The following is a 21,816-nucleotide window of genomic DNA, read 5'->3' as shown; positions in this document are numbered from 1 at the left end:
GTCTGCAGAAACAGTGTCCACAAGATACATTCAACCAGGAGCTTCAGGTCGCAAAGGGATGCTCCTCTCACTGAGCCGTTTTCAAATGGCAGATAGTGAACCTCACCTCCACCTTTATGGCTTTTGGGCCCTGGGATAAGGCACAAAGTCCTCTAATCCACTCTAATTGCTTGATTGGATTACGGGATTTGGGTGTGGTCCCTCCCTGACGGAGACCATTCAGGTCAGCCCAGCTCCTATTCTTGCCTCCCACAACAGGCAACTTTCAGATTATTCTCAACCACCTCAACTGTCCCTGCACCTTTCTCAACAGAATTTGTTCAGAGTTTCTATGTTCAGAGGAAACCTTTTTGAATGTCCTTTCCTTTGAGTAACCCCAAGGGAGCCAAGGAGTGTTAGACGTTAGTGCTCTAGGACAGGGAAGATCACTCTCCCAAAGGAGCTCAGGTATCACATAGGAACTCGTTCTCCTCACCAGCAGAATGTTTGTAGCTGAAACCAATTATTTGGGAATATGGCATCCATTGCTTGGCTTCTCCACTTCTATCTCTCTGGACTATGATTCCAATCTACAAAGATTGTGAATGTTTTGATGAATACCAGTTTCTGCCTTGGTGTGGCCCGGGTCCACCACAACAGGAATTCTCTCACTGGTTTAATGTTTTTGGGAAACATTCCTTTGAAACTCCCTTTCCTACAAGAGTCTATATCCTAAATCCAGTGTTTATATGCCTCATTTTACCTGTACAAGACCGCGGGACCTTGGACACAAGGCACCAAGCACCAGATGCCCGGTAACACACTGGGGTGCAACCTTCCTTCCCCTTGCCTTGGGCTCCAGGAGGCTGAAGGAGAATGTGGAGCCGGGGAGTCAGCGGGACCAGCGGCACCAGGCTGGGCTGTTGAACCAGGCTGAGAGGGAGAAGGCAGGGAGACGAAGGTGAGGAATGGGGCTTGTGACCCCAACGCCAGGGCTGATACGACAGACCCCGAGTCCGTGTGCATGCACAGTGTGCAGGGCGGCTGCGGGCAGAGCCAGGCAGGGCGAGGCAGCCAGAGGAGCTCCCAGGCTAAGAGGGTCCACATTTGGGTGATGGAGCTGTCCCTGCTGATTTGGTGTGGGGTTTGTGGCTGGAGCAGTGTCCCTGCACCAGTGAATGTATGGAGCTTGGCACATGCCAAGGCAGACCCTTTCAGACTCTGTATGTAAGAAACTGCCTGGATGACCTGTTCAGCTCCCTGTAGTTAGGACGAGGGGCAGAGGTGGGCGTAGATTGGCTGAGGACGGAAAGGACCAGGTTGGCCCAAGCCCCAAGCAGGTGTCCGGCTGGAAGCCAGGGAAGGGAGTTCCTACTCCTTTCCCTGCTTTGATTTCTCGTGCAGGCAAGAAGCCGAGCAGAGGAAGGCCCTGCTCCACAGGTTCCCCAGGAGACCCCAGGAGGGGCAGAAGCACACCTGGAAGGAAGACACGGAATCTTGTGACTATGTGAGGGTGAGTGTGCGCTGCTTCCCGGGCTGTGCCCTTGGGGACTCCCTGGGCTCCATGGGCCTCCTGGTGGAAGCGGGGCTCCACTTCCTCTCTGACCAGTGGCAGTTGAGTAGGGTGGATTTGCACCCAGTTTTCCCTTGGTGCCCATGATGTTGCCTCCCACCTTCTATGTGTGTGAACACTGGCTGTTTGACGTGTGAAGGTCATTGGCGGGCACTCCTGGAGCACATACCAACCTCAGAGAAGAACAGGCCGCTGTCCTTTGTGACACATCATCCCACACTGCCCATCCCCACTCAGGAGCTCCCACCATGACTCTCCAGCAGCAGGACTCCTATCTCCTCATGAGCAGAGAGGATGGAAGCGCTGGTCCAATGGAGGAAGCATCGCTGTGAGGCAGGACTTTGCGTGTCCCCCCCATGTCTCAAGGGCATCAACAGCATCCTGTCAGGCCTTTGTTCTGGACGAGCCCTGCAGCCAGATTCCCTACTCCTAGGTCAACAGATCCCAACTCTTTCTTTCCCTGTTCCGGGGGAGGGGGTGGTTACTAGGGTCCTGGCCATTTGTTGGTTTCTTTCTTTCTTTCCTGAATGTTCATTTTGCCTTGGTGCCGGGGCCAAACTCATGGAGTCCTGTGTGTTCTCTTTTCCCACAGTGTCCACACATGCCAATGCCCGTCTACACCACCAGGAGGCCTTCTATCCCTGAGCCTGCCCTGCTGATGGAACCACGTACTCAGCCCCCTGACATAAGACTCCCGTCCCATTCCACCTCTCATCTCAGAAGCCCTAAAGTTAGCCTCAGCCCACCTGGTGGACCTCGGGGTGCCCAGCAAGTGCCGATCACTGACACCCCTCTGCCGGCTCGCCAACCCTGTGTCAGGGCTGACAGCCTGGTTGTGCAGCAGAGAGCCAAGAGGCCCTGCAGAGTCTCCCTTGAGGGTCCCCAGGCTGGCTCCAAGGGCCATGGGCTGGGACACACCCAGGAACCACCCAAGTATCCTGAGGAGAACACCTGTCCCGCTGTCAGCAACGCATTGGCAGACAATTCCCAAATGCCCCTCCAGACGCCAGGCAAGAAATGTGCCCAGATGCCCCTAGACAGGTCCCAGAACTCCCGAAAAAAACCGGGATGGAGGCCCTCCCAGCACACCTGCAGGATCATTGAGGAAGCCCCTCTAGGGATATTGGGGAGTCTGTGTCCTCCAGGAAGCAGACGTGCCCATGGACGCACAGCCCGGCCCCCGCAGACCAGGAAGACACCTGCCCTCCATCCAAGCAAGGGCCCCCAGCCCACACCTGCCACACCTCACCTGGGAACGCTGCAGCCGTGCACCGAGCCCCCACGGCCGCCCTCTGCGCGGGCCCCCACTCAGCCCCTGAGAATGGTCTTCACCAGATTGAACAGAAGCTGCTGGAGCTCCCGGTTCCTCGCAGCTCCCTCATTCCTTCCTCCCGAGAAGCCAGGCCCTGCTCAGGGCCCTCCTGCCCCCCACCTGTCGGACGGAGCCTGTGTCTGTGGCTCCTGGAGTGTCCTCCACGGTGACCTACAGGTGTCCTCATCCTCAGAAGACAGTGAGAGCGAATGAGCCAGCTCCTGGCCTCGGACATTATCCTCCACCCCAAGCACCCTGAGGGGGTGACTGTGGACCTGAGGACGTGGCCCCTCCTGGACTGATATGGGGAATCAGCACTTGCTCAGCTCCTTTGCATGGGAATCCTGGGTCCACAGCCTGCTGCCTCTCATGCTCCTTGATAGGTTCAGGGGATACGTAGACATTGAGGGTCTCCTGCACACCCAGTGTTCTGCGTGAAGTACTAGCCAGGCAATGTGGATCCCTGAGCATCCAGTATGGGTGCCATGTGCTCCACATGGGGTCGCGGTCGCACATGGTCTGTAATGGGATGAGTTGACAGTTTCATTCTTTATATATCCTGAAACCCACTTCAATGTTGGGTAATGATGCTTCCTTTCAGAGGCCTGAGCATGGAGATTTATCTCTCTCCAGATGATTTCCTAAGAAGGCAAAGTTTGACTAGTGGGCATGTAATGGTCCAAATAGCACAGGACCCAGGACTGGGTAGTTCCCTCTGACTGTCTGTCTTTCTCTCTCTGTCCCTCGTTCTCAGGCATATCTCTGAAGTAGGCCAATGGAAACAATACAACACCATGTGATACCAAACCAAATGAAACTCAGCAAAACCAAACCAACCCAAACGAAACCAAACCAAAGCACATCCATAGTTGTGTCGTGAGGATTTCTTTTTTAGGAAAAACAACTGACTGCTCTTTCCTCACTCCAGAGCTCCTGTTCAAGGGTGTTCCCTCTCTCTGTGCATATGGAGGGTAGAGGAGCTCCTCGATGTGCACACTAGGCTTTTAAAAGTCAGAGGGCAGTAGAGAAGCCACGGTGTGGGATCCTTCTCCCACCCTCAAGCCCTAAGTAACTCCCATTCATGCAATCATTATGTGACCCGGGTCAGATTCTGGTCCCTGGAGCCTCAGGCTCCTGTCTCATTCCATGAAAGCTGCCCTATTGCTGCCTCATGGCTTCAGAGGAAAATGCAGCTTCCTGGGCACTCAAGGGATGCATGCCACAACAGAAATATTCCCTACTTTCTGGAAGCCTATGAGGATCCCAGGGGTCCAAGGGTAGGAAGGCCTATCCTCACAGGGGATGTCGGGATTGGAGCTAGTGAAGTAGCCTAAGGATCCTTGGACCTGAAGGTGTATAGGGCACAGGGGTGAGGATGCAGGCAGGCTTGAGCAAAGGGCCTTCAGGCTGGGCTCTCCAGCAGAACTGGCACTTCATGTGCTTGAAGGGGATTTGGTCCATGTGCCCAGGGAGACCAGGGAGAAAGGCTAGCGGAAGAAGGTCTGAGCAGGCCTGTGCTCTCCCCTCTAGTCACCTCACGTGTCTTTTCTTCCCTGCCATCAAAACACCAAACCAAAGCAAACCAGACCAAATCTATCTTCCCAATGGAAAATCCACTCTCATCCAGATATGGAGGAAGACAGAGTTATCTGGACAAGCTGGCATAGGTTATGGATATACCATGAGCCTGAGACACTAAATCTCAAATTGTCAAGAAGCAAAACTTATATATGGAGAACAATAAAATTCATTCCAGTGACAAGAACCAAACATAAAGAATGTATCCATAAAATATGAGTGTAAAAAATTGAAGTTACCAAATGTCTTAAAATCAAAGAGTTGAGAAAACACGAAACCAGTGGAAAAGGGGAAAAAGACAAAAAAGCATCACGGAATTTTAAACTGCAGATATAGGAATCATTAGATGAACAGTCACATTCTCTATACTGTGTTGTCCCCACCTGGAATACGCAGCCCTTTGATGTCCATACACATGGTGTTCATGGCATCTTGTGAGCTGATCTCCTGGGGGAGGGGCCTGCTGCACTGATGCTCAGGGTCTGTTCCTGGTCCGGTTTACACGTCCCCTTGCCTCGGGGCTGGGCTCACTGTGAGCTCTTTCTGGTTTTCCTGCGTAGCTTTGTTCCCTGAAAGCCCCCTGTGCCTCTTTAGGAGACCAACACGAAATGGCTGGAATCTGATCTCCAGCCTGAGAGCAGAAAGATCAGGGTCCCGCTCTTCAGTAAGCACTCAGGGCCAAGCAGGAGTCACTGGGGTGTGCCAGATGCTGCAGACGCCTGTGGTGGGCGCCCAGACCAGTCTGCCAAAAGAGAGAGGGTTGCCCTGTTACTGTTCCTTCCAGGGTCTCTGCACTGAGAGCTGTCCCCCGGTGGTGCACATACACTCTCTGCCTATCCCAGGGGAAGGGGCAGGGTCCCCACTTCCCTGTCCTTTGCAGGATTCCCATGTGGAGGGTGGTCAGCCGATTAGGCAAAGTGGTTCCAGTTTTAGGGCCAACTGAGCTGTGAGGCACCTTGCACTCTTGTTGGCCATGACCAGTGTCCACACCCCAAGGCTTGGGAACTCCACCCCCGTGGGCACCCCCATTCTTTCTGGGACTCTGAGAATTCTGAGACACTGTGTCCAGAGTAGTGTCTGCCCATTTCACCACCTGAGCTCATTTCAGGCAAGGTTGTGTCTCACCGGATCAGATTGCTAAGGCAGATTGAAATGTGGGCTCTGTGGCCCTTCCCTTTCCCGATTCTGGGGTGCGTAAACTGCCCGCCCTGCCATTCACCTTCTGATATATCACTTTGGATTCACGTCTCGCATCTCCCACCTTGCAGAGGGTGGTCGCTTTTCTACTGAAGAGTTCCAGCAATTCTTTTATTAAACGTCAGGTGGGATTCCTACCTTTTCACAACGATCGGATAGCATCTACCTACCATCAAGGATCCAGCTGAGCGGAGGTCCCCAGTTTTCGACAATCTTGCCCCTTCACTATCTTATTTCTTTGCAATTGTAATTTTGCCAGTGTTTTACACAGTTGAGCTCACTGAATTTTTAAATATATTTATTCTTGCGATAACAATAATCAATTATCTCAGGTTCCTCGGGGAGTTGGTACATACACAAAGCCTAATATATTCAGTAAGTAATTATGAAAATACAAGTATTGTGATGAATCAATTTTGAGTTTATGATGTGCAGAGGAACAGGGTTAGAGGATGACAATACCTTATTTCAAATCCAACAGTAGATACGGATGCATTTATCGGAAGCCGGAACGCCCACCGTCCTCCTAATTTCTGTTAAATGCACCGAATCCTATTTGGGAATTTTCAAATCGGATATAGAATACGCTTCTTGCTCAACTGTTGTTTAACTGATGTAGCAGGATCTGATGACTCTACCTTTGCTTATTTAATAGAGGATGCTCAGGCATAGCTGGTGGTTTTCCTATCCTGAGGAATCCACACACATGTAGAGAAAGTATCCTCTTCTCTTTTATAACGTAAAATAAATATGTGTCACTTGCTTCAAAAAGTTAAAATACATTGACACCAGACCTAATGAGGTATGAATACATGTGGAAAACCATTTGACTTTCTAATACAGCATTTATAATCATTCCTTTATGTATGGATGTGTGTATTCTTTGAGTATCTGTGTGTGTTGGAGGTTTGTTTCAGGAAAGAGGGTCTACCTGGAGGAAGAGCAGACCTTGCCCATCCCACACCCCTGTCCTCCAAAGCCCCAACTACCCTGAAAATTCTAGTGATGAGTGACCTGTCACTCTTCCTGAAATTTTCTCTCTCCGACAACAATCATGTCTAAGTCGAGTTGTGACTCTGAGCCTGGGCTGTGGATCTCCTCCTAAATAGTTCTCTCTGTGCCCTGAAATCCTGTGTCAGTCATTCTGGATGGAGCCGCTTTGGAAAACCAACCATCCTCTACAGCCCTGGATCCAGGAATTCTAGATGAATGAAGACTGACAAGTATTTTTGGAATTAAAGGGTTTAAATTCACAAAGTGGAGTTAGATTTTGAATGACTACATCCAATGAAGTGTCTTTTATTGTTGATTTGATCTGAACTGACAGGAATCTTAAGTGAAATGGCAATAGGGCAGGACACATGAATGATGAAGGAAAAAGCCACAGAAAAATCCACATATGCAAGTCAATGTGTATAAATTTCTGTATCCAAACCTCTGCTGGATTAACATCTGCATTCAGACACACACACACACACACACGCTCACAAACCCACACTATGAAAACCCACAGAATCATCCATTCAGCTCCCTGCACGCTGTGGCCAGCACCTCCCGGATGACCTTCTCCCACCTGTGCTATCCACACCTGAGCAAGTCCACCCACCTATTCCCATTGCATAGGGGAGGTCACAGGAAGGAGCCTTGCACCGTGAGCTCAGACCAGCAGAGGGCGACGCTGGCCAGCCCAAGTTGTTCCTAGGCTTCCAGGAGGACCCCACTTTGTGCAGCTGCTCAGGCTGGCAGGTGTGCAGCTCCACACTTTGGGCTGCAGCGTGTGCATTTGCTAGAGCTGCAGAGGCACGATGAGTATTGACAGAAGGTCTGGGGACGTGGTTCCCACCTTGCAACTCTAATGTTGCCACAGCTGGACACTGCCTGCTGAGGAAAGGAGAAAAATCTTTCCTGTGCTGTGCTTCCAATGCTCCGCAGTCCTTGCTCATCCCCTGTGCAGCCCCTGCACCTGGGGAAACCATGGCTTTCATTGGAAGCCTGGGGGCCCTACTGGGAGGTCAATATTGGTTTAGAAAAGAGTAGATCAGGTTGTGACCCTGTAAGTGCCAGGAAGTTTCTGATAATATTGCCCTGCGAGTAATGGGTCCTCCTGCTTCACCCCTGGCCAGGACCTTCCAAGCAGGGAAGGAGGGCTGAGGAGTAGCTCTCAAGAGCAATGTTACTCCCTATCTATTTCTCCATCGACTGTGTGTCCATCTATCGCTGACGAGCCTCCCTGTCATCCATCTCTCCTCCATCATCTCTCCATCATACACCTAGAAATTTCTCATTCCTCACAATGCACATATTCACTTTCACATAATAGGAGATGAGATGACTTTCCTGCCGCTCTGCACCTGATTTCACAGAAACTACTAAGGCAGGACTGTCTTGGCCCAGTACATGGTAGTTTTTAAATGTAACTGTCTCATGTTTTCAAATGACTTAGCCTGTGAATAAATCCATTGAAAATGACATTGGCACAGGCATGTTGACTCCTCTCTTTCCTAGAAAGTCCTGCCTGCAAGGCTGCTGCTTCCTGGTGAATAGCTCCATGTCCAAGAGAAGAGAAAAAGGAAACACAGGAGCCCCCATTTGGACAAACACCACAGTGTCCTCCATTAACCTGGTCATGAACATGTCTGCACGTGGCCTGGCCCAGAGCCTGATCTTTTGTCCTCCTGAGCGCTTGCCCCATGGCCCATAGCCTTCCCCATTGCTGTGACACAGTCAGCACACGAGCTGCACTGGAGCTTCAGTTCTGTGAAAGCAAGCGTTCCAGAAGACATAGGACAACCACCCCCTTCTGGACTCTTCTAAATAGCACATGAGATAGTGAACATGCGTGTCAGCATAGATATCATTAAATTTGGAATAATTTGTGTGGAGTCAGTCTTCTTGGATGTGTAACTCATGAATCGAAAGTTGAGGAATAGATCGGTTTTCTGAAATAGCTGCAGTTTTGAACACCCGACCCAGGGTCACAGGGCACAGAGGGTCCCATTCGGGAGCAAATCCAAAACCCGAGACTCAGAATCACAACAGGAGACCAGACGACACCTTCTGCAGGGTTTGCCTTGGATTCAGGAGCCTAGGATCCTGGGAAGCTGTTGCCCATCCCTGGCCGGGGCGATTGTCACCTTCTGGGCCTCCAGAATGAGGGTACCGGTGCCCACGTGTGTGCACAGAGGACCTCGTGGACCTGGACGCATGTACACACCAAGGAAGAACGTGTGGGTGGAGGTATGTCCTGCAGGTGACACCCGCCTCCAAGGTCATAGATATGAGGCCACAGTGGCCTGGGGACATCTGGGGGAAGCACCCGCTAGGATACTCCCTGTCCCACAGTCAAGACGCCGACCATCCCCATGGGCACAACGGCTTGTTGGTGTCAAACCGGGGAAGACTGGACAGTCATGTCTGAACCCAGGCGTGTGTCCAGGCTGGGGTCCTGGGTGCACACAGTCCTTCCCTGGGGCCTGTGGACAGGGCTGCGGTCGTGTCCCTGTGTGCACAGGCCATCGCCTGCAGGGAGGGGGGAAGCATTGGCAGCACGAGCACTGCCCCTGCAGCTTCCTCCAGGAGTGGGTCAGGGAGGGGGTCCCAGGGAGTGAGGTCACTTCCGTGTCACAGAGCCCAACAGAACTTGGAACCCCCGTAACCAGGCACCCGCATCCAGTGCAGCCCCAGCTCAGGCTCACTTGGCTGGAGACATCTGCTACTGGAGGATGTTCTCTTGCTGCCGGCCCACCTCTCGGGGCTCTGGCTCCCAGGAACCCCGGGGGAGCCGCTTGTTCCAATGCTGTAGGCATTGGCTCCAGGATAGATACCAAGGCGTCAGGGCGGTGATCCGGAGGCGCCGTCAGGTAACACAGCGCAGGCCAGGCCAGGCCCCCTGTGCCACCATCCTGGGAGCCTCATCCCCTCCTCCTCAGGTTCAGGGTACCAGGAATGTGTGGGCAGGTCCCATGCAGGCTGGGGGACGCTGCAGGGCGGCACATTCCCCGGGGATCCCTTCAGGGTCACCCTGATGTCACAGTGGGCAGGGGGGAAACAGGGTTCCTGAGGTCCTCTACCCGCCCCGGAGTCACCCCGAGGCCCTGCAGCCACATCCCTTTCCTCTCTCCAGGGGCGGTGGGTGCCGCCTGCGCTGTGGTGTGTCTGGGTGGAGGCAGCTGGGGGTGCGGCCCAGGCGAGGGGGCCAGACCGGGCGCTGAGGCCTCCTGCCTGACTGCGGGGCACTGTCTCCACAGAGCTCCACCCGGGACATGGGGCGCGAGCGGGAGGAAGGGGTCGTCTGCCCCACCGCCTCCAGGAGCAGGGAGGTGCCCTGCGCAGCTAACAGAGGCCAGCGCGGGCTCAGGGTGAGTGCAGGGGCTGGGACCCCCGACACCCGGGCCCTGATGTGGCAGGAAGGGCACCGGGTCCCAGAAGCCAGCCTGCTACCCCCTGGGCCCCCCGACACTCCTGCTCCCACATGAGTCTGGATCCCCTCCTCCCCACACCTGCCCCCATGGCCCTGCCCCTGCCAGGGCCAGATGCAGAGTCCCTGCGCACAGATTTGTGGGAACATCAGAATAGAGCCCTCAGGGGAGGCCTGGTCGCCCGGCGGTTAGCGCCTGCCTTCCGCCAGGCCTGATCTCCGAGGCCCGGGATCGAGCCCCGCCTGGGCTCCCTGCACGGGCTGCTTCTCCCTCCGTGTGTGTGGCTGCCTCTCTCGGTCTCTCTCTCTGTGTCTCTTGAGGTCCTCGTATTGATCCAAATATTTTGAACATTTATCCTCTGAGATTGTTTCTCTATTGCATAGTTGGTCCTGTTTGTGTAAGAGACAAGCAGGGAGCTTGAGCGGGAGAGGGAGCCCCAGCTCCTCAAGCCCACGGGGCCCCAGCGCAGGGCCTGCCGGGGCGGGATCCCAGGTCTCCTGGCGGCTCCCTGCAGGCTGCACGTCCCCTCTGTCCCACCTCAGGGTGCTGGGGCCGCGGCCGGGAAGGGGCATCAGATTGTCCCGAAGAAGCTCAGCCGGACGGAGCTGCTGGGGCACGAAGACCGACAACTGCTGCTCGCCTTGCAGCGCAGGGACGTCATCTCCATTTGCAGCTTCTTAGACGAGTATCGTGGATTCGCCACCACGGAGGAGGTGCTGGACCTGCTGTTCACCGAGTGAGCACCTGCCCCTCCGCAGCCCAGGGCTGTGCCACCTGCTGCTGGGGAGGCTGGGGATGGAGTGAGCTTCCCGGCCTCGGGCTGCTCCCCCGCCTGGAGCAGGGTCCCCCAGGGCCTAGCGGGGTCCTGGAGGGCAGCCCCGGGTCAGCCAGAGGGTCTGTGCCTGTGCTCAGCAGCTGTCTTCCTCCCCCATCATGAGGCCTTGGCCTCCTCCACCCCGTCACCAGGGTCCTGAGCGGCCTGTTTCCCATTTGAAAGGGAGGTTTGAGAGTCTATCGGGGGTCTGTGTCCTCGGGCAACCAGACCGGGGGACCCCGGGGCACCCCGGGCCCACTCGGTTATGGGCCATGGGCCTCGCCGAGCCCTTTCATGCTCAAGCCTTCAGGAGGCCCCAGCAGGTGCGGGCACTTCTCCGGGAGCTGCCCGTGGCCCCACGCACAGAGCTGACGGCCCCCGGGGCTCCGGCCTAGTCAGGGGTCAGAGGGTGACAGCCCCCATTATGAGAGGTCACGTCCACAGGACGATTCATGGGATGCCCCCGCCCTCCTCTAGATATGGGTACATCGTAGCTGCATGTGGTGACGACGACACGGTCCAGCGTTGGAAACTGTGAGTGACTCTGGCTCCTGCAGGAGGGCCTTCCCTCTCCAGGAGGGCAGCGAAGGGGCTGTGGGGCGGGGGGGCGGCTGCACCCTCACCTCACACATCTGCAATTCCTGTGACAGAGTAAAGGTCTAAGGCCCCTTCTGGAAAAGAGGGCAGGAGAGCCAGGATGGGGTGCGGTCTTGGTGGGAGACACTGGGACCCCTAAGGAGAACTTCTCCATGCCCCCCAACCCTCTCTCTGCCCCACACCTGGGGCCCAGAGCAGAGGGGGTGGGGAGCATCGCACTCCCCAATCTGGTGGCACCTGGACCTGGGGGCACAGCAGGTGCTCAGGAGGGCTGGTGAGGCCTCCAGACCAGGCGGCCCCCACCCTGTGGGAGATGAGAGATTAGAGTCAGTGGAAGGACACCCCCGGGGGCCCCTCTGGAGGGAGGCAGGCCAGAGCCACAGGAGGGAAGGTGGCGGTCCTGGGCGGCTCCTGGCAAGGCCTGGCAGGACACAGAGCCCGAGCCCTCCTGCCTTGGAGCTTCCCAGAGCGACAGTGTGTGCAGTGAGGGCAATGACAGGCCAGACGCCCCCAGTCCCCGGACGCCTGCCGGTGGACTCAAGGGGCAGGTGGGCAGGGACCAGGCTGAGGAGGGAGTCCCGCTTCCCCAGGAGAGACGGTGATGGTCACCCCGCTGGGCGTGGGCTCCCCAGAACAGAGGCTGCATATCAGCCCCTCCTCAGGGAGCAGGCCTGTGGCAGGCAGGTCCGCCAGGTGGCAGGGGCACAAGGAGCAGGACTGGCCTCTGACACCCCGCACGGGAGGCCGGGTCCCCGGGTCCTGCACGGCTTCCCCGGGACACCTGCATGTGACAGAGCCCTGTCTTCTGACACCTGTGCCCGCCTGTCCCTCCACAGGGCCATCTCCTGCATGCTGGAAATATGGCTGGATTATTATGGGGACGACTTTTGTCAGCTCCCCGAATTTCCCTCCCTTATGAAAATTCTGCAATTCGTAAGACAGCACATGCCAGGTTCAGACGTGGAACTCCGTGCCCGGCGTAACCTCCAGCAATTCAGACGCCTCCATACAGTGGAGCCAGAGGCTGGGGGTGAGGAGGCCTGGGGGTGACTGAGCTGGGGACAGGGTGGGCCCCGCCGATCCAGCCTCCATGCAGCTGGGCTGGGAGCAGGGGGTGGGCTCACACTTCACCCCACGGGCTGCAGCCTGGGGACACCTCCCAGGGCTCATGCCCTCACGCACGTGGAGCAGTGGGAAGAGTGGTCTTGACTTGGGAGGCACGTGGAACGTCCGTCCTAATGGGGATACTTTGCCTTCCTGGAGCTACAGCTTCAGCCCAAGGAAAACACCCTGAAGCAGCTCAGGAGCAAGTCCCAGCTCTGACCGTGGGGACTGCTGCCCCGTCGGGGCCTGCGGGGATCCAGGCCGTCCCGGCTGCTGGGGCTGAGGGCTCGGCCCGCGCTGAAGCGCCCGCTGGGGAGGTGAAGCCCCTGCAGATAGTGGTCACTGCTCTAGTTCACTGCTCAGCCCTGGAGGAGCCCCCTGCACCCACGGCCACCCCAGAGGAGGAGCAGGCCCCGGCACCTGCAATCGGGGTCCCCAGAGTGCCAGAGCCGCCACCTGCATCTGGAACAACTGGCTTCGACCCCTGAGCTCGCCCCAGCTCCCAACGCAGGGCTCGTGGTGGCTGCAGCCCAACGGAGGCTTGCCCTCCCCTGGCATTTCACTGTTTCTATATTTTCCATTTTTCTTTAACCTTTAACCTGTATAATGGCTTATGAGTTTTATTGTAATAAAGGATAAGTTAACTTCACACAAAATTGACTCTGATGGTTTTAAATGCTACATTGTACTTAGGTCAATCACAGTGTGGCAGGCTCGGAGCCCAGGGCACCGGGGGACACAGCCCAGGATCCGGTGCTCCCCTGGGAAAGGCAGAGGACGGGAGGACACAGGACATCAGGTCACTCCTGCCGCCGGGCCGCGGCAAAATTTTGAGGGTACTCAGGCCCCTGCTAATTTGTTTTCCAGTATTTTTGGATTGCAAGAGCAGTTGCAGGGCACCCAAATGACATTAGAAATTTTATGCGGGCTCTAGTGAGGCAAGGAGGGTTGTGTGACTCTCCCAGGTCTACAGGGAATGGTGCTGATCTCTGGACGGAACGTGTACATTTTTCTAGGATCTGCCAACCTGGGGACATTATCCACTTGGCTTCCCTGCCCTCATGGAGGGTATATGCCTCAGGAGAGGAATGTGGAACATGCTGAGAGGGTTTCCGCATGAAAGGAAACCAAGCAGTGGAGTGGGAGAACTGTAGCCTCGTTGTGTAAAAGTCTTCTGGGGAACAATCAGAAATGGTCTCCAAATATCAGACCCTCCTCTTGAATAGAAAATGTAGTCAGTGTTTTATAACAACCACCCATGAACAATCCATAATAAGAGACATAATAGTAAAAGTAATAATCAAGAGCAATGTAATGATTGGAGGACGATCACAGTGACTTTAACGCTATTAAAGCAATTAATACTGCCAAGTCTCCTACAACAAACCTAAGAAGTTGGGAGATTCCGGTACATATTTCTCAAATTCCTTGTCAAATCACAAGATATCAGGACCTTCTTCCTGGGGTATCTCAGGCTCTGAGCCCCATGTTCTGATCAAGAAAATTATTTCATAAGGCCAAAACAGGTAGCCTGTGGCATAGAAAGTCAAACCAACTAGGTCCAGGTAATGGGGGATCTTGGGAACTTGTGTGCACATACCAGTGGGGGAGCTTTAAAGAATGGAGGTGGAAGGGGGGCTGTCTGGGGCTGGCCAGCCACATGATACCCATCAGATTTCAAGTATTTGGCCAGCCCAGGGTGCATGCAGAGAAGGCAGGAGCCAGACTCACAGCCAGGGTCCATGAACCATGCTATGACTCCCACTAAACCCCAGCATTTTCTTAGCCTTAGCATCCCATTGCCCTTCTTCCACCTCTTCCATCCAACCACTGGAGGTCCAGGTAACCATATTTGCATATAGAGGCTCTGGGCTGTTGGAGTGTGAGCCTCTGTCAACCAGACCAGCAGGGGTGACAAAGGCAAGCATCTGAGTTTCATATTGCCTTTGGGTGAACCCAGGAAGTGCTGAAGTTGCTGGAGTAGGTGGGCAGTCACCACCCGGTGCCTTCAAAAGGCAAGTTCCCCTTTTTTGGAACAACGAGAGGACTTTAAACATATCCAGGGACTCAGGCTGGCTGAGATTGTCCAATGGTGGTTCCCTGACGCTGAGCTGAAGTACAAAATTCTAAGGATATTTGGGCAGGTGTCAGCTGAAACCTCTCCAGGAAGACAAGAGCTGCTCCTTGGTTCCCAAGTAGACTCGAAAACATTTGACGACTCTGGCCATCCAAGAACAAAATCCCTATGTCTTCCCGCTCATCACAGGAGGTATCTGGACCTACAGGAGCTCTCATAAAGTTTTATTAGAGATTCAGTTAGGTCATGGGAAGCCTGGTTGGATTTCAAGTTTTGACACTATCAGTTCTCAGGGTCTGAGCTGAAGCAGATAATTCTGAGGATGCTTCAGTTCAGGATAACTTTCTCCATCATCTTCACAGAGGCGAGTGATCCCTGGGCCCCCAAGTGTTCTTTAAAAACTTTGTGGAGGTTCTGGTGGACCAAGGATGCCCGGAAATGGCCGCAGCTTGCTATGTGGAGAGGGTTTCTAGGAGGCGTTCAGAGGGAAAACCAGGCATAGCCCAGTTAACTCCCTGAAATGAGGATGGAGTAGAGATGGAGCAGATAAAAGGGGAAGGGAGAGCTACTTGGGGAGGGAACCTGAGCTCCATGAATAGGGACCACCAACCCCAACTGTCAGAGTAGACAAGCACATCTCCCCACCCCTCACCCCTGCCCCCAGCCTTATCCCCTGGGTGTTCAGGCACAGCCGTGGTCAGTGCTTGCTTTGGAAGTTGGTGCTGTTTAGAGAGCGCTACAGAGTTCCTGTCCTGCTCGACGTGACATTCTCCCCAGGGCTCATTCTTTTCTCTTTTTTAATATATCTGATTTTGTTTCCCCCTTTTCTGTGTTTCAATCCTAAGCTCTCTGCCTTTTGTTCGACCCTCTTAAAAAGTTCAGTCTGATCAGGTATGTCCATCAATCTCATCATCTTGTAGAACTCTGTCTCAGAGATTTCTGAGGTGTCACAACCAATATTGTTGCCAGCTGTGTATGTTGCTCCCTGTCGCATGGAGATGTCTCTTGGCTCTCATCCTGGGATTCCCACCAGAGTGTTCTCTTGAGTTTTCCACTAGTTTCCTATTGTCACTGTAATGAATTACCATACACTTAGTAACTAAAAACAACAGAAAATATTTCTTTCTTTCTTTCTTTTTTTTTACAGGTTTGGAGGCCTAAAACCTACAATGAGTCATTTTAATAGTCGTATGGTGGTATCTCACTGGAGAAACCCCTATGGATTCTCTATGTTTCTTACATACTTCATTGTCTCATTTGATGAAAATACTTTGCTGCAGTTTTCACAATTGGCCTTGGTTCTTTAAAAGCAAATAACTTTGCTTAGTAAAATTATATATGGAGAAAATATAGAAGTGAAGTATACATAATTGTTTCATTGAAGATCTAGTAGGTTCCTTGAGACTAGAGAGTGTGCCCCATTTGTCCATAAGTCTGCAATGTGTGTTAATAAAAAACTCCAGGACCACCGTCATCATTACTCTTCCCCCATTTTGAGTTACTACCATTGGTAATTAAGCACTGTTGTCACCTCTGTGTCTACTTCATACATTTCAGCAAACCCTAGGTTTCTGTTCATCAAAACAAATGAATAAATATCCTACCTCAAGTGTAATAATATCGCCTATTCCTCCTTGAATATACTTGGCCAGGACTTTTAGATACTGGCTGTTCTCTTTTATACTTCCAGTTCTTTCCTTGGTCAAAAGCAGGGAGTCTGATGCAGGCTATGGTAAGGCATGGTTGGACAGGATGGTTAAGACCTCTAGTTCCTGTTTCTACCCTAAATGTAGAAGGGCACATTCGGTTTGGGAGTCAGCTGGAATCTCAGGAGGAATCCATTTGAGAAGACCAGAGTTGAAAGGTAACAGGGGGAGCCAAGGGTGGAATAAAGCCATAAAAAATGACTTAAGCCCCAAAGATCAGTTGTATGGAGCTAATTTTCTTAGACTCAGTTTTCCTATAAGTATGTCCTTATCATTTCCCATTGCCTGGGCCCCTGAGCTGTATCATGGCTCTGTCATGCTATTATCTGAAAGTCACTAACTCTTGGAGAATATAAGCAGAGGAGGTTTGGAGACAAAAAACACTGTTAGGAAAATGCCCCATTTTCTGTTACCCATCTCCTGTTCTGTTTCACTGATGAAGTACAGATGGTTCTAAACACCTGGAAAGCCCCTGACTGCAGTTCATCCAAGTCCATCTTACCAGACCTAGGATGTGATGCACACAATCAGGAGGGAGCATTCAGGTACCAGGGAACTATGGTCTCTCAAACACTGACTATCCCATAGGACGTAGTGGGATGTAGGTAGTGTAGGTCGTGGAGTCTTTGGCCTATGTGTAGGATTCTCTCAAGTGCTCAGTTTCTCAAACTGAATAAGTCTTTTATAAACTTGTTTTGTTACCTGAGGAGACTTGGTTCAAAAAAGAATAGATTTGCACGAAGATAGTAATGGTTCTCATGGGTGGTGGTGTCCATACAGACAGGTGGAAAATGACTTCATTTCAGTCCGCACTCACCAGGACTAGTAGAATGTCCCTGCATCATGAGGACATTTTAATACCTCCCTACAGGTATCTGAGGACAGGGGTGTCCTATGGTAGCAGAACGGCCTTCAAGGGAGGACAGAGAGTCCTTGTTATTTTGGATGCTCATGGAAGTGGGCAGTTTTGAATGGAAGTAATTGTCAAATGGGAACATAAGCTACGGACACTTTGGCAATAAAATGGAACAGCAATCTTTCAGGTCAGTTAAAGTGATTTTGACTAGATTGACAAGAAGTTGGTTTGAACGAGGACAGGGTATTTTGTCTGAGAACTTGTTTCAGACTCTGCTAACTAAAGTGAAACTCAGTCATTCTGTTCTGAGCTCCCACAGGCTTCCCATCAGGCTGTGGAAACTGCCATGTTCTATGTTACTTTGCTGGACATGTATTTTCCAATGAAAGTCTGAGGTTCTAGGGCACCTGGGTGGCTCAAACGGTTAAGCATCTGCGTTTGGCTCAGGTCATGATCCTGGAGTCCAGGGATCCAGCCCCGTTTTGCTCAGCAGGGAGTCTGCTTCTCCCTCTGCCCCTGCCTTCCCACTTGTGTATACCAGCTCTCTCTCAATTGAAAAACAAACAAACAAACAAACAAATAAGTAAATCTATCTATAAAGTCTGAACTTCTCTTTCCCGAGCAAGGAGGTGAGCCATTTGTTATGTTCCTCTCAATATCTCCTTTTCAAAAAGTGCAGGACAGTGAAATACCACTGGGCTGAAAGACAGAACTTCTAGATTTGAGTTCTGAAGCTCCACTCTGGCTTCTAACTGGAAGTGTGGGACACAGAACCAGGGCACTTTCAAATCTCAGATGCTCCTCTGGTCGGTGATCTATAGTTGCCAAACATCACTATGCAGGAGATTTGATTGGACATGTGGTTTTAAAAATTCAGATTCTTAACTTAAGAATTCTGAATATGAAAGTGTGAGAGTCAGGAACAGACCTCTGATTTTCAAAAATATTCTAGGTGACTAGAATCAACATTCTAAAAAAGATTTTTTTTTAATTTATTCATGATAGACACCGAGAGAGATGCAGAGACACAGGCAGAGGGGGAAGCAGGCTTCCTCTGGGGAGCCCGATGTGGAACTTGATCCCAGGACCCCGGGATCATGATCTGAGTCAAAGGCAGATGCTCAACCATTGAGCCACCCAAGCATCCCTAGGTGACTAGAATCCATTTGGCTCTAGAAACACTGATTTATATTACCTCCAAGGCCACTTCTAGCTCTAACATTTTAATATTCTAAGAATTCTTGTAAATCTGAGTGTGATACTTATCCTTAGTTTTTATAATTGAACAAGAAACCCGGTCTGTGGGTGTGTATGCGTGTGTGCATATATGCATAATATGTAGCATGAAATGTAGAACCATATCCAATCCCTAATTCTTGGTAAATGAGAACAATGTTAGTGAGGAGAGAGAAGGGAGGAAAAGGTATGGCACAATTTGCACATACTGGGGAATAATCTATGTACATTTATGCTGTGAGGGAATTGTGTGATTTGTAAGGGACAAGAAGCCTGAGGAAGTCATTTTTAACTTGAGTGCGTGAGTAAGTGGTAACAATATTTACTAAGATCTAGAACAGTAAATGAAGATCAGTTTTGGAAAGGAAGGGATAAAGTGCAATAAAAACTAGTTATTTGTGGGTGCCCATCAGAGATCCAGTTAGGGAAGACCAATGCCCTGTAAAACTTTAGCATGAAGTTGAAGTCGGAAATACAGTGTAGGATTTTTATCAGACAAAGCTCATTTAGGTCAACAAAAATCATGCTGGGTATTCAGAACACGAAATTTAATGCAAAGGATTGCTTACACAGGTAGCAGATGGTCAAATGTCCACAGAGATTAATAACTACGGGCCCAGAGGAGGAAATGGGAAAGGCGCTATCAGCGGCAGGGGTCCGAAATCCTGGTGTTAGCTACCTACAGCTGGAGGCTGGATGTGTGAGTATGGGACACAGCACAGCTGGTGCTCAGACCTCTAAGTCAAGAACAGCTCATGAATGATGCTTAAGACTTTAAGGAAGGAGTGCTCCATGGCTGGGGCCCAGACAAGTGGGGTGGAGACATCCTGCAGCCAATGTTCAGACTTTTGAGGAGAAGATACGGCCAAACAGGGGCCATGGAGAACCAGGGTACACAGCAAAACAGGTTGTGGCCCAGCCATGCCTTTATGGGTGCTGGGTGCTGTTAGTTCCTTCAAGGGTTATTGCAAGGCTGCTGAGAAAGCCAAAAGGAGTTGGAGCCTGGAGCCAACCATCTGTTGCTGTTGGGGTGCTGCTGGCCAGAGCTGGAAATGAAAGGGACTGTCTTCATCCTTCATCTTATTTTCCTGTCTACTGCCAATGTCTTGCATTAAAGGGGCTAATGGGAAGCAACTGGCCTCAAGGTCTGGAAGATGCAGTGTGCAGGGCATCCATGCACTGCCGTGGAGTGGAGTAGAGAATGGAGGCTTGGAGCCTGGAAAGGCTGGTGAGGAGATAATGCCACATCAACAGGAGAGGCTGAAACCACAGGAGCTCCTGGAATTGCTTAGAGACATGTGTAATATGAAGATGGATGAATCCAGGGTGTGTGCAATCGCAGGAAAGGGAGAACATAGGACAACAGGGAAGAAGAGAAAGAAAGTAGCTGGAAGACTTCTATCTTCAAGGGCAGAGGAGACAGGAATGAAGGAGGAGACAGACCACATTGTGAAATGCTTGCGATGTATCGAGGTAACAAGAGATACCAACCATAGATTGCCGAGGGTGCCCCTGGAGTCTTTACAAAGAGCATGGTGACCAACACATGTCTAAGAGGTCATGGTCTCCTCATTAAGAGAAATCCCAGCAGGCTGAAGGTGGTAGAGGATGTTTCTGTAAGTCGAGAAGCAGAGGAAGACACTATACACACCACTGTTAATTTTGCAAGGAAACAGGAGAAAAAAAAAAAACAGAAAGAACAGGGTATGAGGCCTAAATACATTTAGATTCTCAAAGGCAGTTAGTTTTATCTGAGGCCTGGGTAAGCAACTTCTGGGAAGACCCCAGGACCTGTGATACTTGCAAAAAGAGAGCTTCTTCCACCCACTCGTCTCTTGTGTAGTTTTCAGAATAAAAAAATCAGCCCATTAGCCATGAAGATATGTAGCAGCACCAGAACATTTTTTAGAAAAAATGTTTTGATTTCTTATTTTACAGACTTTATAAATTGGCTCATCCTTGGAAGTAAGTTGTGTTTTATTCTGCTCTCCTTTATTTACATCTCTACAGAAAGCAGGCTTAGTCAAATAGGTAAGGACATTCTCCAGACTGAGCCAAGGGGCTGTCTTTCTTCTGTTCTGGAGCAGTGTGCTGTCAGTCTAGGATGACAGTGGCCTATGACATATATATTGCTAGCCCTGAAAGCTGGGAGTCTGAATTTTGGCAAATAAGGGCAAAAGCAAACCTGTGTGCTGTTACCATCAGCCCAGACAAGCAAGGATCACAAGGTCACAGGAGGGATCTTGGAAAGTGTCCAACTCTTCTGCAGCTGTTTCCACTTCTTCTTCCACCCAGCTGCTCACCGGAGCTGCTATAAATAATCCCTGTTCAGGCTTCTGCTCTCAGCCAGGGCCCCATTTTGTGGACATGCTAAGAACATAAGACCAAAAGCCAAAGTGTTGCTGTGACTAAGCCGGCAACAGTGGCATCTTCTGGGGTCTCTATCTCCTCCGCTGTAATGAAGGTGTTGAATTAGACTATCTCTAGGAACCCTGCTCTTGAAGAGGCCATGACTGCTACATTCTCACTACAAGAGGCCAGCATGAAGACGCTACCCAATCTTTGGCCAGCTTAAACTTTGACACAGGCCCTTTTCATTATGGCACTTGATGTTCCAGATTGAAGAGGGAGGGGAAGCCATGCTAACAGCTATCTGTGAAGGAGCCGGAGAAGCATGAGCCAGCAGGACTGCTAAGGTGGCCACAATTTGTGTCCATCACGTGGGCATGTACTATGTGGTTGAGTCGTCTCATATTACAGAGACCAGAGTCTGAACGACAAAGACCCAGGGTCACAGCTCTGTCTGAAGCCAGGGTTTTAGAACATTTCAACCATGGTCCCACCTTTCCATTCTACCTGTTTAATCTGTTAATCTGCTCACTCACTTTATCAATCCATAAAATAATTAAGGGGGCCTCTGCCAGCAAGTGAGGATTCCGAAGGTCACCATAACACAGTGCCTTCCCCCAGGCCCCTCACGGCCTACAGATCATATTTCTCTGCAGTGTCAGAAGCTGGATTGACAGCTTCATTCAAAGAATGCCCATGTTGGAGGTCAAGAGAATAAATCCAGAGATGTTTGCCGCATGGAGCTCACAGCCAGAGGATCTTTGCTTCTCACTTCCTGTAGCTCCGGCTTGGCTTTTAATTATTCTTCCTTTTTTTTTTTGCAGCAAAGTGGCGTCAGTTCAGCTCTACAGCCCCCAATCTTATCTTCAAAGGAAAGGCACTCAACCTCACAGCGACCATCCATCTCTGACACTGCATCCTTCTGTGTATAGCTCCATGGGCTGTGTGGAGAAAGCAAGGCATCAGTTATCCAGTACTTGGTGACCAGAAAGCAACATAACATCACCCAGGCCAAAATCA

General features: G+C 51.5%; 2 protein-coding genes across 3 annotated transcripts; both read left to right on the top strand.

Moving 5' to 3' along the window:
- Positions 1-9,293: 9,293 nt before the first annotated feature.
- LOC140605418 (ral guanine nucleotide dissociation stimulator-like 1) lies at positions 9,294-10,797 on the top strand. The gene is made up of 3 exons (XM_072777676.1): positions 9,294-9,499; positions 9,887-9,997; positions 10,600-10,797. The coding sequence occupies exons 1-3, from the start codon at positions 9,362-9,364 to the stop codon at positions 10,795-10,797; spliced, it is 447 nt and encodes a 148-aa protein (XP_072633777.1). The 5' UTR covers positions 9,294-9,361.
- Positions 10,798-11,229: 432 nt separating this feature from the next.
- On the top strand, positions 11,230-13,228 carry LOC140605451 (uncharacterized). Of its 2 annotated transcripts, XM_072777693.1 has the most exons (3): positions 11,230-11,405; positions 12,305-12,498; positions 12,738-13,228. In XM_072777693.1, the coding sequence occupies exons 1-3, from the start codon at positions 11,296-11,298 to the stop codon at positions 13,058-13,060; spliced, it is 627 nt and encodes a 208-aa protein (XP_072633794.1). In that variant the 5' UTR covers positions 11,230-11,295; the 3' UTR covers positions 13,061-13,228. The 2 variants fall into 2 exon arrangements, with proteins under 2 accessions (XP_072633794.1, XP_072633791.1); XM_072777690.1 differs by lacking the exon at positions 11,230-11,405 and having other exon boundaries at positions 11,447-12,498.
- The last annotated feature ends 8,588 nt before the right edge of the window (positions 13,229-21,816 follow it).

Source organism: Canis lupus, chromosome 15, assembly GCF_048164855.1.
Source record: "Canis lupus baileyi chromosome 15, mCanLup2.hap1, whole genome shotgun sequence".
Taxonomy (NCBI): domain Eukaryota; kingdom Metazoa; phylum Chordata; class Mammalia; order Carnivora; family Canidae; genus Canis; species Canis lupus.
This window is presented reverse-complemented; position numbering and strand designations above follow the sequence as displayed.